We start from the raw sequence: 18182 nt of genomic DNA, 5'->3' as shown, positions 1-18182 counted from the left end.
TAACTCTGAAAGCACCTACACTCACTATTGTTTAGGTGCTTTGAGGTTTGTTATTGTTCACTGAAAACGATTGAGTGGCTGCCACACATTTTGACGGCAGGCACGCCACGTTAATGTTTATACATTTCCGAATTGTGTGAGAAATATGCATTTATACGCAAGTCCTCAGAACCTTTTTGTGTCCACAAGTTTCCTGCCTTGTTTTGTGCATATAAGCTTTATAAATGAGACCCCAGAGGATAGAAGAGTTTGGCGAACATTTAAGACCAAGACATGTGCCAGAAGGAGAAGTCAAGTGAATGGAACAGAACAAGGGGCCTCATGTATAAAAAGGTGCACAGCTTTCATACTGATAGTTTTTGGTAGAAAGAATCTATGAAACTGCACGTGCAAAAAATTCAGATGCATAAAATGCATAAAACCCTGTGTAGTCAAATAAGGGCCACAGTGAAGTCAAGTTTTTATCACTTAAGATAGCAAAGATAAAATCTATTCTTTAAAGGTAACAGTTTGAAACAGTAATCCATGCCTTCATTTCATCTTGAATGGATTACTGTAATTCCCTCTGTCTCGGAGTCAGCAAGTCTTCATTAACTCGTATGCAGCTGCTGCAAAATGCTGCTGCCTGTCTTTCAACAGGAATACATAAGAGAGAGCAAATTATTCCTGTCCTGGCTTCTCTCTACTGGCTGCCTGTATTTTAGAGTTCATTTTAAAATGTTTTTGTTTGTTTTGAAGTTTTTAAACAGCATTGCCCCATCTTATTTAACAAAGCTTCTCCACCACCACCAGTGGTGGAACTAGTCTTATAAAATTGGGGGGCCATGCAACCAGAGGCCAATGCTATTTTATGATAAATCCGGATTTATGTATAGTATCTTTCCATCTTAAATGGAGAGGTTTTATCCCCTTTCACTACTGAAAGGGGATAGCACAAAATAGTGTTTATACTATTTTGAAAATGCAAAATAGTATAAATACCCAGACAGCTCCCACCATGCATCTGAATAACCATATGACCTCTGCTTGAGTCTGTTCAGGGGTGAACTGGCATATTTGGGTATTTCCCTGTGGGCTACTTCATTAATGGGGTGAAAGCTGTCCCATCCACCCCTGCATCATGCAGGACCCTCTTGTTTTGTGGCACCATGGTGCTTCAAATTGCACCATATTAAATGCCTTCTTTGCCTAACTTTTGCCACTCCAGTCAGACAGATTTTATAGCACGGTCGCGAAGCAACACGTTGGAAACCTCCACACTCACTCTCTTTACAAGCATGGATTTTGACATATTTGGACATAGTTTATCTAGAACTTGTTATATTTTTAGCATCTGTAAAGCTGTGTGTATTCTCGTTCAACCTCTTTTCTTCTTTAAGGTGCAAATGAGTATGTGTACTTCAATGCAAAAGATAATATTAAAAATTTGATCACCAAAAAAGGAAAACAGTGTCTTCAGTCAGAGGTTTCTTCAGTTCCTGCCAACATGAAGAGTATCTACAATAACTCTTTGAAGAATTTTATTTAATATGTATTATAGCAATATTTAATTTCCATTTGGGATCCATATTTTTGAATTTTAATTTACAGCCTAAATACTTTGTCAACAAATGTATACTGCTTCAAAACTTGGTCATATGGTAGGCCTTGCTTTTATTCTATTTGAAATAAACTGCATGTCTAATCAAAGGATTATGATAAAAGGAATTTGACTAATTTAGGTCATGACTCATAGGAGTTTAGGAAAATAAACTCACAGATATGTTTGCTAAAGAAGTAACTAAAAAGACTTCAATTAATCTACAAATCTCATAATCAACATAAGGCTTTATTTTTCTCAGTTTTTTTTTGTTAAAAGCACAAGAAAATGCCATCATACAGCAAATCAGAGCAGAGTGCCTTGAGGACCAGGGTTGAGAAACTCTGGAATGTTGTTTAGGGTTATGGTTACTGGAAAACCGCCAGTAAAATGAAAGAAGAAAATGGTAATTCAGCCATTTGATTGAGATGTGCAAGACATTGGCCCTTGAGGACAGTGTTTGAAGACCCTACTTCTTCATATTGATTCAATCTGATATTCTTTTACAGGCTCTTTCTCTACTATGATATATGAAAGTTGATTTGGTAATGATAGAAATTATTCTGTCTTCCCCAGCTCTTATCTTTTAATTAGTGTTGCTATGGCTATGTTCTGGAAAACTGTCCTTCAAAAATTTCTAGAATTGGGCTGCTCAGCCTGGCAGCACATTGGAGTAGCTCTGTTTTTTCATTGAAATTTTCACAGACTGGACTGGAGATGCAACAGGGAAGTATCTATAAGAAGGGACAGAGCAGACTGGACTTCTTCAGGAAGTGAAGATCCTTCAAGGTTTGCATCAAGATGCTGCAGATCAGTCTGTTGTTGAGAGCCTCATCTCTTCTGCTGTCATCTGTTGGGACAGCAGCCTCAGAACCAGGGAGCTAAAAAGGCTCAACAGCCTGATAAAGAAGGCTGATTCTGTTCTGGTTCTATACTAGAGACCACCGTAGAACCTCTCTAGATGATGAAGCAAAGAAGCATCCTTCATAAAATTAAGATAAAGAAAACTATGGACAACCTGACCATACTCTTTATGAGACTGTCTTGTGAAAATAGAGTATCTTCAGTCCGAGGCTTCTTCAGATTCAGTGTAATACAGGAGATCTTTCCTGCCAAGTCATTACTGTCTACAATAACTCTTTGAAGAATTTGAATTAATGCGTTATGACAACATTTAATTTCGCTTTGGGAACAATAAAGTCATTTTGAATTTTTATTTTGAATTTGAAATTTTAGAAGTTCCCATTTGGAGCTGTATGTTTCTTTAATACAGAAACATACAGAACCTCTTCTCATTATTGTTATTCTGTAGAATGTATTGGCACTTTACAACCTTAGTGTGTTACCGCCATAAACCGGACTGAGGAGTTATCCACAAAATTGAACTCTTAACTTCCAAATGGCCTTTCTTAAGCAAGCTCAATTTGTGACCCTGACCTTCGTTAATACATTTCTAACGGGAGTTTTGAAATTATTTAGAAGGCGGACATAAAGATATATCCTAATCTCAACGGGTGCTATGAAGGAGTGGAGAAGATTTTAACTTTTGAGATGTTTTTCTTTTATGCAAAAACATATCTCGTCCATCTCTGACGTAATTACGTCGATTCCGTTATGACGTATGAGTCGTACGCGCTGAAGTAGTGTATGAAGATGGCGGACGAGGAGGCCGAGCAAGACCGTGGTCTTGTGGACAGTATCAGCAAAACAATTGGGGAAGTCAGAAATTTGTTGGAAGGACTACATGAAGTTGTGATTCGAGAAAGCGCAAACTCACCAGTTCAGTCCTCTTCTGACTATTGTCAAGAGTTTTGTAGGGTGAGTTAAATTTCAATCATCTGCAAAACAGGCCATCTAAATACGGAGCTAACATGGATAATGCTGATGTACACTGACTCTTGCATTGTCTGGTAAAAGGTCACTTTTCAGACCGAATTGTTTGTTTCATAGTTAGCTTTATGTGAATACTAGCAAAAGGAGCTGTTGCCATTTGGTAACAACTCACCCATCGACATCGATATGTCTTTTAGCATAGGCTACTGAGCTGTTTCTGTAAGGAGAAATGAAGTGCAATGTTGTTGACTCGTTAGAAGAGACTAGGTCTTTACAATGTTTAAGTGCAGGTTCCACTGCATTAATATTAGCCTTTTTTATTTTGGGCTTACAAAATACTTTAGCTGGACTGTAGCGTAACAGTTTACCAACAGAGCCTGAAGCTAGCACAGTGTTAGCTTATATCCGCTGAATGTAAAAGGTTGCGTTCAGGATGTGGACAGAATGTGGATGGCTGTCTTGGGAGACTGATTTTGTGACGTGTTCATTATTGTAAGATTCACAAATTTTACCCTTCCTCTCTTAGTTGTTTCTGGTTTATTCAGACGTATCGGTGAACAAAAACAGAATTTGCGAGTTATACCCAAGGTCCGTTTCTGGTGTGTACGTGCTGAATAAAACGTATGAGGTTTTTTTTGTTCCGGCGTAGCCTCACAAGGCAGCAAGACACTCATTGGCTCCCATCTCCACTGTGTCCTGCACGGTTCACGTTAACCATCTGCACCATTAAGGATGTAGAGTAATGATGGTCAGGGCGGATTCCCACTTATTGAATTTACCCCAAGTAAGCTAACACACACTATTGAGTTTTAAATGATCATTATAGTATTCCAACTTGTTTAATAAATTACACTTTTACTTATCAAGCTGAAATCAACAATGGCATTAAAATGTTCACTTAAATTCACGTGTTCTTTCTCATTATATTAGTTTAATACAGGACTTTTTTTTTTGGATGTTCAGTCTTTAGTAGTACTTAGTTTCTTTGCCTATTGCAAAGTTTTCAGTACGTAACTATGTGTTCTATGACTTTGTATTTTTGAGTTTTTTTATGTAAAGCACTTTGAAATGCCTTGTTACTGAAAGGTGCTACACAAATAAAATTTGATCGATTGATTGATTGATGTTTTTACCATTTACAGTCCACAATATATTGCAGTATATAATATAACTTTTTCACCGTATTTTTATTTCAATGCCAAATATTTTCATCCTCCAACTTCTTTCCAGTGTTGAATCAATTTTCCTGATTCTCAGTGCTAAGAACTAAGAAGGTAATTGATGACAGTTTGGTCTCACAATTGTAATTTATTAGTTTGGGCATTCTGAATTGTCACTATACTTTCAGGAAAGGCATGGTTTTATTAATATAAATTATAGCTTTCCATTGTCATTACCACCACTGGATGTTCTTGTTAATCCAATTTCTGTTATAGCATTCCCTTTTGAATTAATATTTGACCTGTCTATTATGAAGAAAATCTTTTACTCCCTTAGAATAAATCTCTTGATATGGTTAAGTATTACAAAACACTGCACTGCATCAGTGAGTGCTAAATTAGTTTCCTACTTTCACTACTAAAATTAAATAAAAACTATCTGTTCAGGAAAACCAACACTGATGACTGACCCACCATGCTGTCAGCTGCTCCTTAAAGGAGAGATAGGTGGAGCTCTCTAATGGTACCAGGGAATGTATTCAAGCATCTGCATGCTGTAATTTAGAAAACATTCTGCAAAAAAGAAGATTTTCTAAATTGAACGTCACAGTCTCTGAACTGAAACTCTGATCATCATTTATTTATTTATTTCCCCATAACACCTGGATTGTTTTTGTATGTTTCTACTATATTTGTTGAAACATACTTGTTATCATTAATTTATTGCCTTTTAAATTCCCATGTGCTTTCTTGCACAATGACATTAAATGAATTCTGATTCTGGAGGTGGACCTGGTTCTATTTTGCTTTCTAATAAAGTCTTCTAGGGGCGGTCAGGCCTTACCCATTAGAGACTCATCAGTGACAAATTTTTACAAGTATATTTTATTCGCAAAAAATAAAATGTATTATTTTATTCAAGCGGCTGCTTAGTTCATGTATGCCTTGGGTCAGCTCTAAATGTGACCAGCACTACACTGGCTCATTACCTGTCATAAAAATATTTTTTAATAAAATATCCATTAAGCTGCTAGTGGATCGCCTTGGCGCTCTGACCCACCGGGCTTAGAAGGTTTTCTGGGGGAAAGCCTGGAGCTAATCAGTTTTTACCTCTAAAATTCAAACTCTAAGCTCTGATCTATTGGTAATGTATAAAATGTAAGTTTTAAAACTGATTTAGATTTTTGTTCTTTCAGACGCTCTTGGAGTTTGTAGGCCGTTGGAAGACGGAGGAAGAGCCTTTGCCTCTCGTACAGGTGTACATGGTCGCCCTGCTCTGCTTTGCGAAGGCTTCTTCTCATCTCTCTCTGCAATGTGAAAGTGTTCCACTTGTGGTTGAGAGACTTTCACTGTAAGTGAAATTAAACATTTCTAATCCAAAACGTGTGCTTATATGTTTGTCATTAAGTCAGTATTGGAAAGTCTTAATCAGATGAAAATCCATCAATATTATGTTTGTGAATGCATGCCTTTCCTTTGACAGGAGCTTTTTGGAACTGTTGCTCTCACTTAAGACCCTTCCAGATGATTTATGGCAGTATTTCAAGTCGTCTGTGCAGGTAAAGCTGGGAAGACAACAATAGTCATTTCAGTAATTGGGTTTTGAAAGTACTAAAAGTGTCCCCTAATGCAGGGCTAGTTGAGAACCAGTGTCCTGCAAATTTTAGATGTTCCCCTGCTCTAACACATAATTAGATTAGATTGGATTTATTGTCATTATGCAGTAAGCAGTGCAGTGTGATTAATGGTACAGCTCTGCTTAGGGTTTTTATAACAGTCAAGACACAGAAGACTAGAAGTGTGACCTGGGAATGAAAACAAAAAACAAACTGTTTTTTAAGAGGTTTTTTTTTAACCTTTTGCTCCTGCACTGTTTCCCCAATGGCAGTTGGGTGAACAGGTGCTAGGCAGAATGACAGCAGTCTTTATTGATGCTCTGGAGAGACATCAGGAGCTCTAATTTGATGACCCTCTGCCTCACTCTGTGTCTTGATGGTTGGAACTTTTCCACACAGGCTCCATGAAGTAGAGATTAGATGGCTATTCTTCTGTAGCTTGTCTTCCACACAACATTCTCAGACACATTTGTTTGTATATTGAAGCATCTTCACTTAATTCAAGCCTGTTGATGAAGAATGTAGCATTTGTGAGCAGCAGGCTGAGGAGCGGACCTGCTCCCTGTCCTCATTTCTGTTAATATTCACAACATCTGAGGTCGACCATAATCCATGGAGACCCTGGTAGTCTTTATCTCCTCTGGATGGAATGAGTCATTATGTGAAGGGAGCTGAAAGCTGGTGTGTCTGTGCATGCCAACATGGAAACCATTAAATGAACAATTGTTGAATAAATAAAGAAAATGACTTCATAATTCATAAGTTATCAGTACAAGTATTGGTTTAATTAACATAAAACTTCCTGTCTTAACCATTTGCATACTATTATTTCTTTTTACAGACACAGTAATTCCTCCAATAAAATATTTACAGACAGTCCAGGTATTTTTGTATAAGCCTCAAATGATTATTTTTACAAGGTAAATTTATATTTAAAATGTAATGTATTAAACCAAAATAATTGATTCTGATTGGAACGGATATATTTCAAAAGAAAACAAAACAAGTAAAAAAAAAAAAAAGAGTATTAGAAAAAAATGTGGCTGTTTTAATTAAGATTTTATTTACAAACTGACTTGTCAAAATATTTTTGCACTTCACATCACAGAAAAATATTTGATATTACATCAAGCGAAGCTTTATATTTTTTGAATAGCTTCTTACTTGCATTATTTTGACAACTCATGTAATTATGAGCTCTACGTCTTTGAAGTTGGAAGGCATTTTTGCCATCACTGTCATCTTTTGCTCCCTTCACAGATTTTCTACCTATCTTTCATATTCAGAAAGTGTTTAATGATAAAAGACCATATGCTGCCACATTCTTGTTCATCACATTAGGTTAGCTAAGTATTACCTGGTTTCTGTTTATTAAAAAGCACAAATATGCTTGGTAATTTGATTGCAGATTAAGACTGTTGCATGTTTCTCTGCTGAAATAAACTCTGTTGTCTTTAGTTTGCACATGACAAACTTCAGGAGAATGGCATCACCCAGCTGTCGCTACTGTGTGTCCTGAGCCAACATGAAGGCATTTGGAGCCACAAAGTCCTGCAAAGTATTTTGTCAGATGAGAATACTGCAACAGAACATGGTAAATTTTAAGATATGAAGAAAATATATGACCAGTATGATAAGCAAAAAACACACAATGAAGTAGTGTCTTTCTGCTTTTGCTTCATAGCAAACACAGACCTAGACAATATAGAGTCTATCTAGATCCTGGAAAAAATAATCATTATGAATTTACAATATTTCAATTTTAGCACCGAGATCCATGAGAGGAAGCAAAAAACAGAGGAATACACTTATATTTTTGTTCACCATGTAACAGAAAAATTTATCCTGAACGCATAGTGTTTAAATAATTATGGTAGCTAACATTTATTTAAATCCAGTAAGTTCTTCACATACTGTGTGCAGTGCTAATAGAATAACAAATAATATTTGTTCCTTATGTTTTTGTGGACTTATTTTGACAAAAACATACTTTTTTGCACTAAAAAACTGATAGATTGAATTGAACCTTCGGTTTCAACCTCAATTGAACTCAAATGATCAGTTTCCCCAAAGGGTGACTGTAGATGGTGATTCTGTGTGCACGAAGCTCTTCTACAGCAGTCTGTGTTTCAGTAGATCTGGAGATGCTTCAGACTGAAGATGCTCTTTTATTAGGGATTGTGGAGACAGGTGTATGAGTTGCCTGTTCATCTGACCTACACACAAATGGAAGGTTGAGATAGAGGGAGTGCCAGCTTCTCCTCATCTAGTGAAAAACAATGGTGGGGAAGCAGGTTCATCCCAGAGAGCCCAGTAGAGACAATACTTCACAGTAGCATCTACTATATTTCACCATTTGTTGTTTATGACCACTACTTATCCATCTCATTTCTTTTTGTCATTCTTCAAATCTGTCTGCTCTTATATTTAATTGGAATTCATCTTGTCTGAGCTCATAAGATGCTGATCAAGTATTCCTGGTAGCTTTAGATAATAAAAAAACACCCTCTTCCTAACGGCAATGTTTCCATTAGAAATACTGAGAGAAAACATTTTGAAAAGAAAAGACTGCAAGGCCGCTTTATGCTGCACAGTTGCCGAACCATTTACCAGTGACGTGAACAAGCTGGTGATGAAGGTTGGCTGAATTCTGAGGGACCACTCTGAACCCACTGTCCTGCTCCCACACACTTGAATGGCACACAAGAACTGGAGTTGGAGACCCTCGCTGCAGAGATTGTTGTTCAGAGGAGCGTCCTTCAGAAAATAAAGAACATAAACCATGGTGCCTTGATTCCCGCTCCCTCCATCTGTTATTGTGTCCTTGGGCCTGGTGGTGCTAGTGCGTGGCAGCCTGGCCTCTGACAGATTGCCTAGGACTGTGACTACCATCCAGTAGTGTGAATGACTGAATATAGTGTAAAGTGGTTTGGGGTCCCCTGGACATCATAAAGCTCTATACAGGTATAGGCCATTTACCATTTTACCATAATAGACCATCACAAATATGTTCTTTATGAAACTCATATAATAGTGGGTCTTCAGTAAGAAGCATCTGCAGTTACACAGACTGGTACAGGAGATCCTTCCTGCTCATAGCCTTCCCCATCCATAATTACATAAAAAAATTGGTACCTACAATGATAAAATTTATTTTTGGTATAACATATTTTTAAAATAATGTGTAAACACAATCTGTGTGTATTCATTCCTAAGTTGGCTAAGTTGCCTCTACCTTACCGTGGGAGTTCAATGAAGCTACTTTTGGATTATAGAAAAGTCATTTTCAGTAACTCCTTACATTGTTACAAAAAGTCTAAAATGAAAACCTGCCTGTGTGATTTAACTTTTTTAGTGGAGAAGTTCTTGGAGCATGAGGGCCCTGTGTTGCTGCAGATGAGAGTGAAGCAGCTGATAAAGGAGAAGCAGTTGGAGAAGGCTGCACTTCTAGCAAAGATCTGCATTGACTGTTCTGCCTTCCAAGTGAAGGGGGATTTCAAACAGATGTATCTTGTCTGCCTCTGTGGCATTTTGGAAAAAGATCAACTCATGGAGGAGGTAAGCAGATTCTACTTCAGGAATGAAAATTATTTAAATTCATGAAAAAATGTCAAGAAAATTGATTTTTGTGCTTCTACATAGATTTTGGACAGATTACACCAAATATCAGCTTAAATCAGATCTATTGCAAATTCATACGGACAGATGGAATTAATTGATCTCTTGTCTAAGAGAATCTTCTGGCTTTGTAGTCATGTCTTCATGGTGCATGAAAATTATTCCATTTACAGATTTCCACACAAATTTCTTGGGGTTAGCAGTGACAAAATAAGTAATATTTTTAATGTGCTTCTGATTAAATATTGTTATATAAAGTTGAACTGTAAATCTAATTTTTGTGTATGTCTGTTCAGCTTTCAAAGGAGGACTGCCACGACGCTATAGAGATGATTTGCAACCTGGAATCCGATGGAGATGACAGCGCAGCGTTCAGTTTATGTTCAGCCTTTCTAACCCGTCAGCTTCTCCAAGGAGACACATACTGTGCTTGGTAAGAACACTAAATGCCCCATCATGTTAACTAAAAATGCTGGACAGGAGTTACCTTAGTTTTATGTATTGTTTTCCTATTTTAAATCCAGGGAGCTCACTCTGTTTTGGAGTAAGCTGCTAAAGCGGTTAGAGCCATCAGATCACGCCTTCCTGGATAGATGCCGGCAAATGTCAGTCTTATCCAAATCCGTGTATCACATCCTGTTCTTCATCAAGGTCATCCAGTCGGAGGTTAGTTGGTTGTCCGTAATGAGCTCACTGAAATATTTGAGATCTTGCTGTGTTTGTGTGTTGACATTTATATATAAGCAGCCTCTTAAGGTTATGTTTGCCTTTGTAGCCTATTTTAAGTTGAGTAAGTTTAATATTTTTGACTAATGACTGGGCTTCTTCCTTCTTTTATAGATAACCCACATTGGTCTACCAGTGTGTATCGAGTTGTGTATAATGGCGCTACGGATCACATCGGAGGATGACAAAGGAAAGGCCACAGTCTGTAAAACAATTTCCTGTTTGCTTCCAACTGATCTGGAAGTTAAGAGAGCATGCCAACTAACAGAGTTTCTTCTGGAGCCCACTGTGGATTCATACTATGTTGTGGAGACACTGTACAATGAACCAGATCAAAAACTAGAGGCGGAAAATATGCCTATCCCCAACTCTCTGCGTTGTGATCTCCTACTGGTTTTAAAGACCCAGTGGCCTTTTGACCCAGAGTTCTGGGATTGGAAAACACTGAAGCGTCATTGTCTGTCTCTAATGGGTAATGAAGCTTCTATTGTCTCATCCATTGACTCTCTAAATGATTCTGAGAACACTGAGGAAGAAGACGACCACATGAGTCTAAAGGACTTTAATTATATACCAGACAGTATAGTCAGTGGCACATGTGATCTTCAAGATGCAGCAGACAAGAAACAGAAAAATCGAGAAATGAAGAAGCTGAAGGAAAAGGGCTTTGTATCTACCCGCTTTAGAAACTGGCAGGCCTACATGCAGTACTGTGTGCTCTGTGACAAAGAGTTTCTTGGTCACCGAATTGTTCGACATGCTCAGATTCATTTCAGCCATGGAGTCTACACTTGTCCAATTTGTGCTGAGACGTTCATATCAAAAGACACATTCCTTCCCCATGTAACGTCACATGTTAAACTTTCTAGCAAGGAAAGACTGACTGCAATGGAAACCAGCAGAGCACTGGTTAATTCCAAATTGGCTGCCCCTTCCATTGCCATATTGAAAGCAAAAGCACACAATGAACTTCAGAAGCTTAACAGTTCACTGAAACAAAACATTGCTAGAGTTCAGAGGACTCAGTCTCAAGTGAATAGATGTGATGTAGAAGTTAATGAGGACAACTACATGTGCCCAGTGGGAACATGCAAGAGGAGCTTCAAGTTTATCAAAAACCTCATTGCACATGTTAAAGGTCACGGGGATAATGAAGAAGCAAAAACGTTTCTTGAACTGCAGAACAACAAGGTGGTTTGCCAGTACTGTCGTCGCCACTTTGTTAGTGTAACTCACCTTAATGATCATTTACAAGTCCACTGTGGTGCAAAGCCTTATATTTGTATACAGTTAAACTGCAAGGCAAGTTTTCTGTCAAAAACCAAACTCCTTCTACATAAGAAAACCCATTCAGATTTCATGGCTAAATGCATGTTTCCAAATTGTGGAAAAATCTTTAATGCCCCCTTTAAGCTCTTTGACCATGAGTCACATCATTACAAAACCTTTACTTGTAAAGTTGTCGACTGTGGAAAGGTATTTCATTCTCAACAACAGCTAGATTTGCATGTAGAGAACCATGCTATCCAGGATAAAGACAGTTCACCCCGTTCACCATTCTCTGCCAAGTCACAGCCTGGTTCTTCAACTAATGAGCAAATACCTTCTAGTCAATCTTCTGTTAAACAAGAACATTCCCAGGAAAACATCAACTCTGATGTTTCTTGTTATCCAAATCCTGGAGAATTTATGACCATACAAAGTTTGTTGAAGACTACCCCAGAACATTTGGATACCATGGAAACATGCCAAGTCAAACCAGACCCTCCAAAATCACTGTTTCCAACCAGCAACATCTACAATTCCAATAATTCTCTCATTCAGTCTGTACATTCCCGTTTACTTGATTCCAGCAAAGAAAACGATGAGGTTGGCCATCAGTCATTAGATCGGAAGATTCCACCTCAAAATGATCCAGTACATCCATTTGAAGCCAGTGTTGGACAGCTTTTACAAAGTCTTCCCCACACACTCCCCAGCAAAGTAAATACGGATGTAATGAATTACAAGTCTAACCATAACTTTATGTTACCTATGCTTCAAGGGCCAGCGTCTTGTAGGAGTAGTTTAGCAGTATCATTGCCTCGCATTTCTTCGGATCCATCAGTGTCACAACCAATACCACCAAGAATAAACCATCAACTAACTGAGAGCAACCAAGAGAACTTTGCGACTCCTTCAAATGTCACAGCTCCCCCTCCAGAGCAGAGGCCGAGGTTCCACTGTGCATTTGGAACATGTACAAAAACCTACAGCTCTTACAGAAGTGTTTCCAAGCACATGAGAGCAGTTCATCCAGAATTCTATGAGCAATGGAAAGTTGCCCGCACTGAAATCAAAATAAGCCACATTCCAGCACTGAACACCTCATCAGGGCCATTGAGTTCAGTCTCCTCACTACAGAAGAAGCAGGTTAACCATCGGGTTCAGGGAAGTGGTATTATTCAGCCACATTCTTGTCTTAGCACAAGTAACACCTCTCAATATGGTGTCCCACAAAATCTCCCTTCATTCTCCCACAATCCAAACAGTTCACTCCTAATGGCAAGTGTTTTAAATCCCATTGTCCTTTCTCAGCTAGGTGCTGATCGAAGTCCAATAACAACACAGTCTCAACTTTCAATGGGTCAAAACCCTGTTGCTGCTCGAAGTGATTTTGTTCCTAACTGTAATTCTTCCCATGTATTCCCATCTAATCAGCATATGATACATGAGATTGATTCATCAAGTGCTCTTTTCCCACTTGGTATTTCTTCATCCTCTGTAATGGAATCAAAAGTTTGCCATTCAGAGTCTTTGGACTCACTGCCTGATAAAAGTAGAGCCCAGTCTACTACTGCTACTATGAGCACTCAAATATCAATGGAGTTGTCACAAGAAATGGCAGCCTCTCAAACCTGTACTTCGAAGATGCAAAGCTGTGTAGTCTCACTTTCCAAGACTCCAGAGAAAACAAAGCCAAATCATGAGCTGTTTGATTTGTCAATTTTGGAGGAAAAGCAAAGCAGAACCGTCCAGCCTAAGTATGGCTCCGCCATCTCTGAAATTAATCTTGACACTGAGAGGCAAGACAGGAAACATGCCAGGACCAAATGGCCTGCAATAATCAAAGATGGAAAATTTGTTTGTCGAAGGTGTTTTAGACAGTTTGATAATCCTCGATCTCTTGGTGGTCATTTGTCCAAGCGTGCAATTTGCAAACCATATCAAGAATCTGCAATTAACACAGACTTACCGCAATCATTTCTTGATCTTCTAAATTCAGAACAAACGGTTGCCACATCCCAGACACAATCCTTTTACAACGGTGTTGCTCCATATCAGCAACCTGAAAAGAAGGTAGTTGGTTTTTCTTCAGCTTCAAAACATTATCCCATTTCCCAGTATCCTCAAAATAACATGCCATCGTTTGAAAACAGTCCCTCGAAAAATGTCATGCTTAAGCATCTTATGCCTGAATCCAGTATGTCTGATCAGTTTGTTCCTCCATCGGACACCCAAACAATGTTCCAAAACAGCTGTGCTTCTCATGCTGCAAGTGAGCATCTACTTGGTACCTCAGTTATACAACATACAGAAACTGTCCAGCTGAAGCAGAGGGTCAATTCATACTTTGCCGCCCATCCTCATGAGTCACATGTGGAGAGGTTTCCTGTGAGTGAATTCTCTGATTCACTTCTTTCAGAAATCCTCATGGAGAACTCTGCTAGTGCTCTCCTGGGCACTACTCACAAAATCAAAAAAACTCCTGAATTAATTTTTCATGAAAGTTATCCCTCTAAGAAAACCATCTCGGCTCCAGATTCCTGTTCAAACGCCATGAAGCAAATGTTACCCGAGTTTCATCTTAGCCAAGCAGTAACAAGTGGTGTGCAAGCCATGAGTCCAGTGAAGACTACTGATAAAGATATCAAAAAGCGACTGCGTGAGCAGATTTTGGCTGGTGACTTTCAACGCAGAAACATTTGTTCTTCTGGAGATGTGAATCTAAAAACTTCGGGCTCAAGTTCCTACAGTCCCTCCAATAATTCTGGATTTCAGAACTTGTTCTACGACGCAACAAGTCATTCAAAACCTCAAGGTCAAGTCCTTACAGGAAGTTCTCCAGTTACTTCAGAATCATCTGGTAAAATTGAAGACCTGCTGAACACCCAGAGCTTTACTGGTTTCAGAGAGACTCCCAGAATCCTCAAAGAGCTACCAAGCCCCCCAGTTACCGCAGCAACTGAACTGGATTCTGGAACATCAGAGTTGTCAGCCAGCCAGCAGCAGTGGATGACTGAAATTCAGTGGGCATTTGAAAGGCTTGACTTGATGAGAGAACTTCCCGATCAGTTGATAACTTCATTAAAACAAAATGGGTTTGAAAAAAGCAGCCTACCTGTATCCTCTAAGGTGAAATCCCAAAATTTCACAGGAGTCACTTCAGTTCCATCAACATCTGTTAAACCATTTGCTTGTGAAGACATTGATTGCTCATTTAGTTCCATTTCTAGTGATTCCCTATGGAGGCATCTCTCCAAAGCTCACAACTACACAATTGGGATGGTTAAGGAGGTCAAAAAAAGGTATGGACAATACTCTCCTTTCAAGTGCGAGAAATGTCCGAAAGCATTTACTCGAAACTCAAACCTTCGCATTCATTACCGGACAGTTCACAAATTTTCAAATAAAGAAATTGCAGACCTGGATGAAAAGCGAAAGCTGGCAAAAGCTGAAGTATCTAATGCAAGTCGAAAGAAGCCTGTGACCATAAGCCAGGTTTCATTGGCTCCAGTTACCACAGTCAACCATACGATTTTAGATAACAGTGCCTGTATACATCCTCTCCAGGCTTCATTGAATCAGAAATATGTTCCTTCAGCTAACACAGCTGTAACTAATCATGAATGTCAAGGTTATAATCACTGCTCAGTTATCCATTCCTTAAAAGCTGATCCCTTGCAAAATCTTGAACAAACTTCATCTGTAAATCATCTGACCTTCCCAACCTCCCAGGCACCACAAGCAGGGATGTCTACTGAACAATGGATAAAACATGAAGAAAATCTGCCCAAAGTGCATGCAGAAAGTCTGAATTTTCCTCTATTCCAGAATTTGTCTACCCTACCTCAAGCTCCACAAACTCATGAAAATGGCCCTTTCAAGAAGCAAACAGTGGTTAAAGAAAATAGAAACATTGTCAGAAAGCCTAAAGGGAAGAAGCCAAAATCAGAAGATGCTGTGAGTCCATATAGACCATATCGCTGCGTCCATCAAGGTTGTGAGGCAGCTTTCACGATCCAGCAAAATCTGATCCTCCACTACAGGGCTGTGCACCTGTCTGCATTGTCAGCACTGGTGGAGAGTGAGGAACATGCCCTGAGTGAGGAGAATGACCAAAGTGAGGAAGCAGATGAACTACTGCACCATGTTAAGGAAGAGCCAGAGTCTGAGTTGCTGCAGATTACAGAATTCAGATGTCAAGTCAAAGACTGCTGCTGTGTTTTTCAAGAAATTCCCAATCTCTTCCAGCACTATCTGCAGTTGCATGGATTCACAGATGATGAGGTGGAAGCACTATTGTTTGGTATAAGACTTGGCAGGTTTGCTTGTGGTCACCAAGGCTGCACAGAAACCTTCACTGCTTTCAGAAAGTATAAAAGTCATGTTAAAGAGCACCATAAAGACCTAAACCTTGCCAAACCTGAACAATTACAAGTTTTCAAGTGTGAAATTGAAGGCTGTGATCGCTCTTATGCTACAAAGTCAAACATGCTCAGACATATGATGAAAAAACATCAGGACTTGTACGAGCTTAAACTACAAAATAAACAAGTGGAAGAGAAGCAAAACTCAACATCTTCACATTACCAATTTACCAAAATAAGTAATGGCAAAGAAAATATAGAGAGCAACAAAAAGATCCCCCTGAGGGCTCCTGACAGGAAGAAGGTAGACAAGTCAAAAAGCAAACACTGGCTTAAATATGGAAAACCTTCCTTGAAGTCTAAAGTGGATGCATCTGCCTTGTGCACCAAGAAATTTCACTTGCAATATCCTTGTATGATCAAAGGTTGCACATCAGTCATGAAGTGTGAAAAGAGCATACTCAAACATTACATTGTACATGGACTGTCAGAAAAGTACTTGGAACAGCACAGGAGTCACTTCATATTCTGCAAGAAGTTCTCCAGACATAAATTTCGTTCCATCAGGAGTGACGACTCCAAATCTGAGAACACTTCAGAGCAGTCGGATGTTGAGAAAACAACAGATGCTGTCACCGATGAAGGAAAATATGAGTATTCAAAGCCGGTCCTACGCAGAAGAAGCCCAACAGAGATCCCCATGACTTTGTTAAAAACTAAGTTATCAAAAAAGAAAAGTTCTGATGGACTTGTGGTACTAAAGCGTAAACGAGGACGACCAAAAAAATTTGGCGGAAGTTTTGTCAAATCTAAAAAAGTCATTCGGCCAACCAAGACGATGCTTGTTCAGGTCAAGGAAGAGAAGCAGACCTCCCCAAGCCTTGCAATAGTTCCGGAGGAGACGGAGCAGAGTGTGCCTCTGGCTTCCTTTAAACCAATGGGATTTGAAATGTCTTTCTTACAATTCTTGGAAGAGACCAGAGAATCAGAGCAACACTTAATGAGGTCAGTTCAGGTAGAAAATGGTGAGAGCCAAACTAGTTCAAATAGCAAAAAGACCTGTGTTTGGTTCAGCAACCATCAGAACTTGAAGTCACTTTGCAAAGTGAAAATAAAACTAGATGCAGCCTTTGAGGGTGTCATAGAGCCCATGTTGAAACAGCTGCAGGACATGGACCCAGCTGTAGTGTTAGAGAGATGTGACTGACTGCTTTTTGGAGATGTTTTTTTTTTTTTTAATCCAATAACTAAATCTCAGGATCTGAATCTGTTCCACAGTACTATCTGTACAGGGTTTTTTTCATATTGTAAAGTGTAAAGCATGTTCAAATGACCTCAACTTATGGCGTCTAAATTATCCCTGTGGGAATTTGAGACAAATGAGCTTAATTCTGTGTAGTTTGTGAAGATGTTGATCATTGCTTGTCATGTGTATATATAGATTTAAAAATCCCACTGCCACCAGCAGCCCCATTAAACTTTTGTATTATTTTAGTTGATTTTTTTTTTCTTTTATAAGCCCTAAGAGCTTAAAACTTAAGTGCTGTTGCATGTGGACCTATAAAATGATTTTGTTACATTTTTCTGAATTAAAGTCACTTGTTAAAATTCTCAATGGTTTACTTGGACTTTTTAGTCACAGCTTGAGTACCTATTATCAAGAAGTTTTGAAATAAAGTAAAAGGTTGCTGAGACTGTAGCACCGGGCTCCAAACATTCTTTTCTTAATATTCCTGGAACAGAAAAAAAGACGACTTATTGCCTTCTTGTCTTTCTGCTTAGTAAAGAAGAAAGGAAAGAACTCTCATTTTAGTGAATGTTAATTAACGAGATTTGCCTTATCAACATTAATGGTGGTAAACATAAATCCCACTCTGCCCACAAAGTCAAACCTCATCATCTCACTAGCTTTAGGTCACTCTCTTAATCTTCCTTCGGTCTTGAGATGCGCTTTTACAAGGTATTTTTTTATGCGATTTTGGGAACTGATGGTCTGATGGACACCACCCACTGCTTCCCT

General features: G+C 38.8%; 1 protein-coding gene across 1 annotated transcript; it reads left to right on the top strand.

The window, feature by feature from the left end:
- The first annotated feature begins 3208 nt into the window (after positions 1-3208).
- znf292b (zinc finger protein 292b) lies at positions 3209-17777 on the top strand. The gene is made up of 8 exons (XM_044105679.1): positions 3209-3397; positions 5769-5923; positions 6056-6131; positions 7647-7782; positions 9544-9746; positions 10103-10239; positions 10331-10472; positions 10647-17777. Exons 1-8 carry the CDS (start codon positions 3227-3229, stop codon positions 17367-17369), a joined length of 7743 nt encoding a protein of 2580 aa, XP_043961614.1. The 5' UTR covers positions 3209-3226; the 3' UTR covers positions 17370-17777.
- Positions 17778-18182: the final 405 nt, after the last annotated feature.

This window comes from Gambusia affinis, linkage group LG22 (genome assembly GCF_019740435.1).
Source record: "Gambusia affinis linkage group LG22, SWU_Gaff_1.0, whole genome shotgun sequence".
Taxonomy (NCBI): domain Eukaryota; kingdom Metazoa; phylum Chordata; class Actinopteri; order Cyprinodontiformes; family Poeciliidae; genus Gambusia; species Gambusia affinis.
The sequence above is the reverse complement of the archived record's forward strand: the minus strand, read 5'-3'. Positions and strand labels throughout refer to the sequence as shown.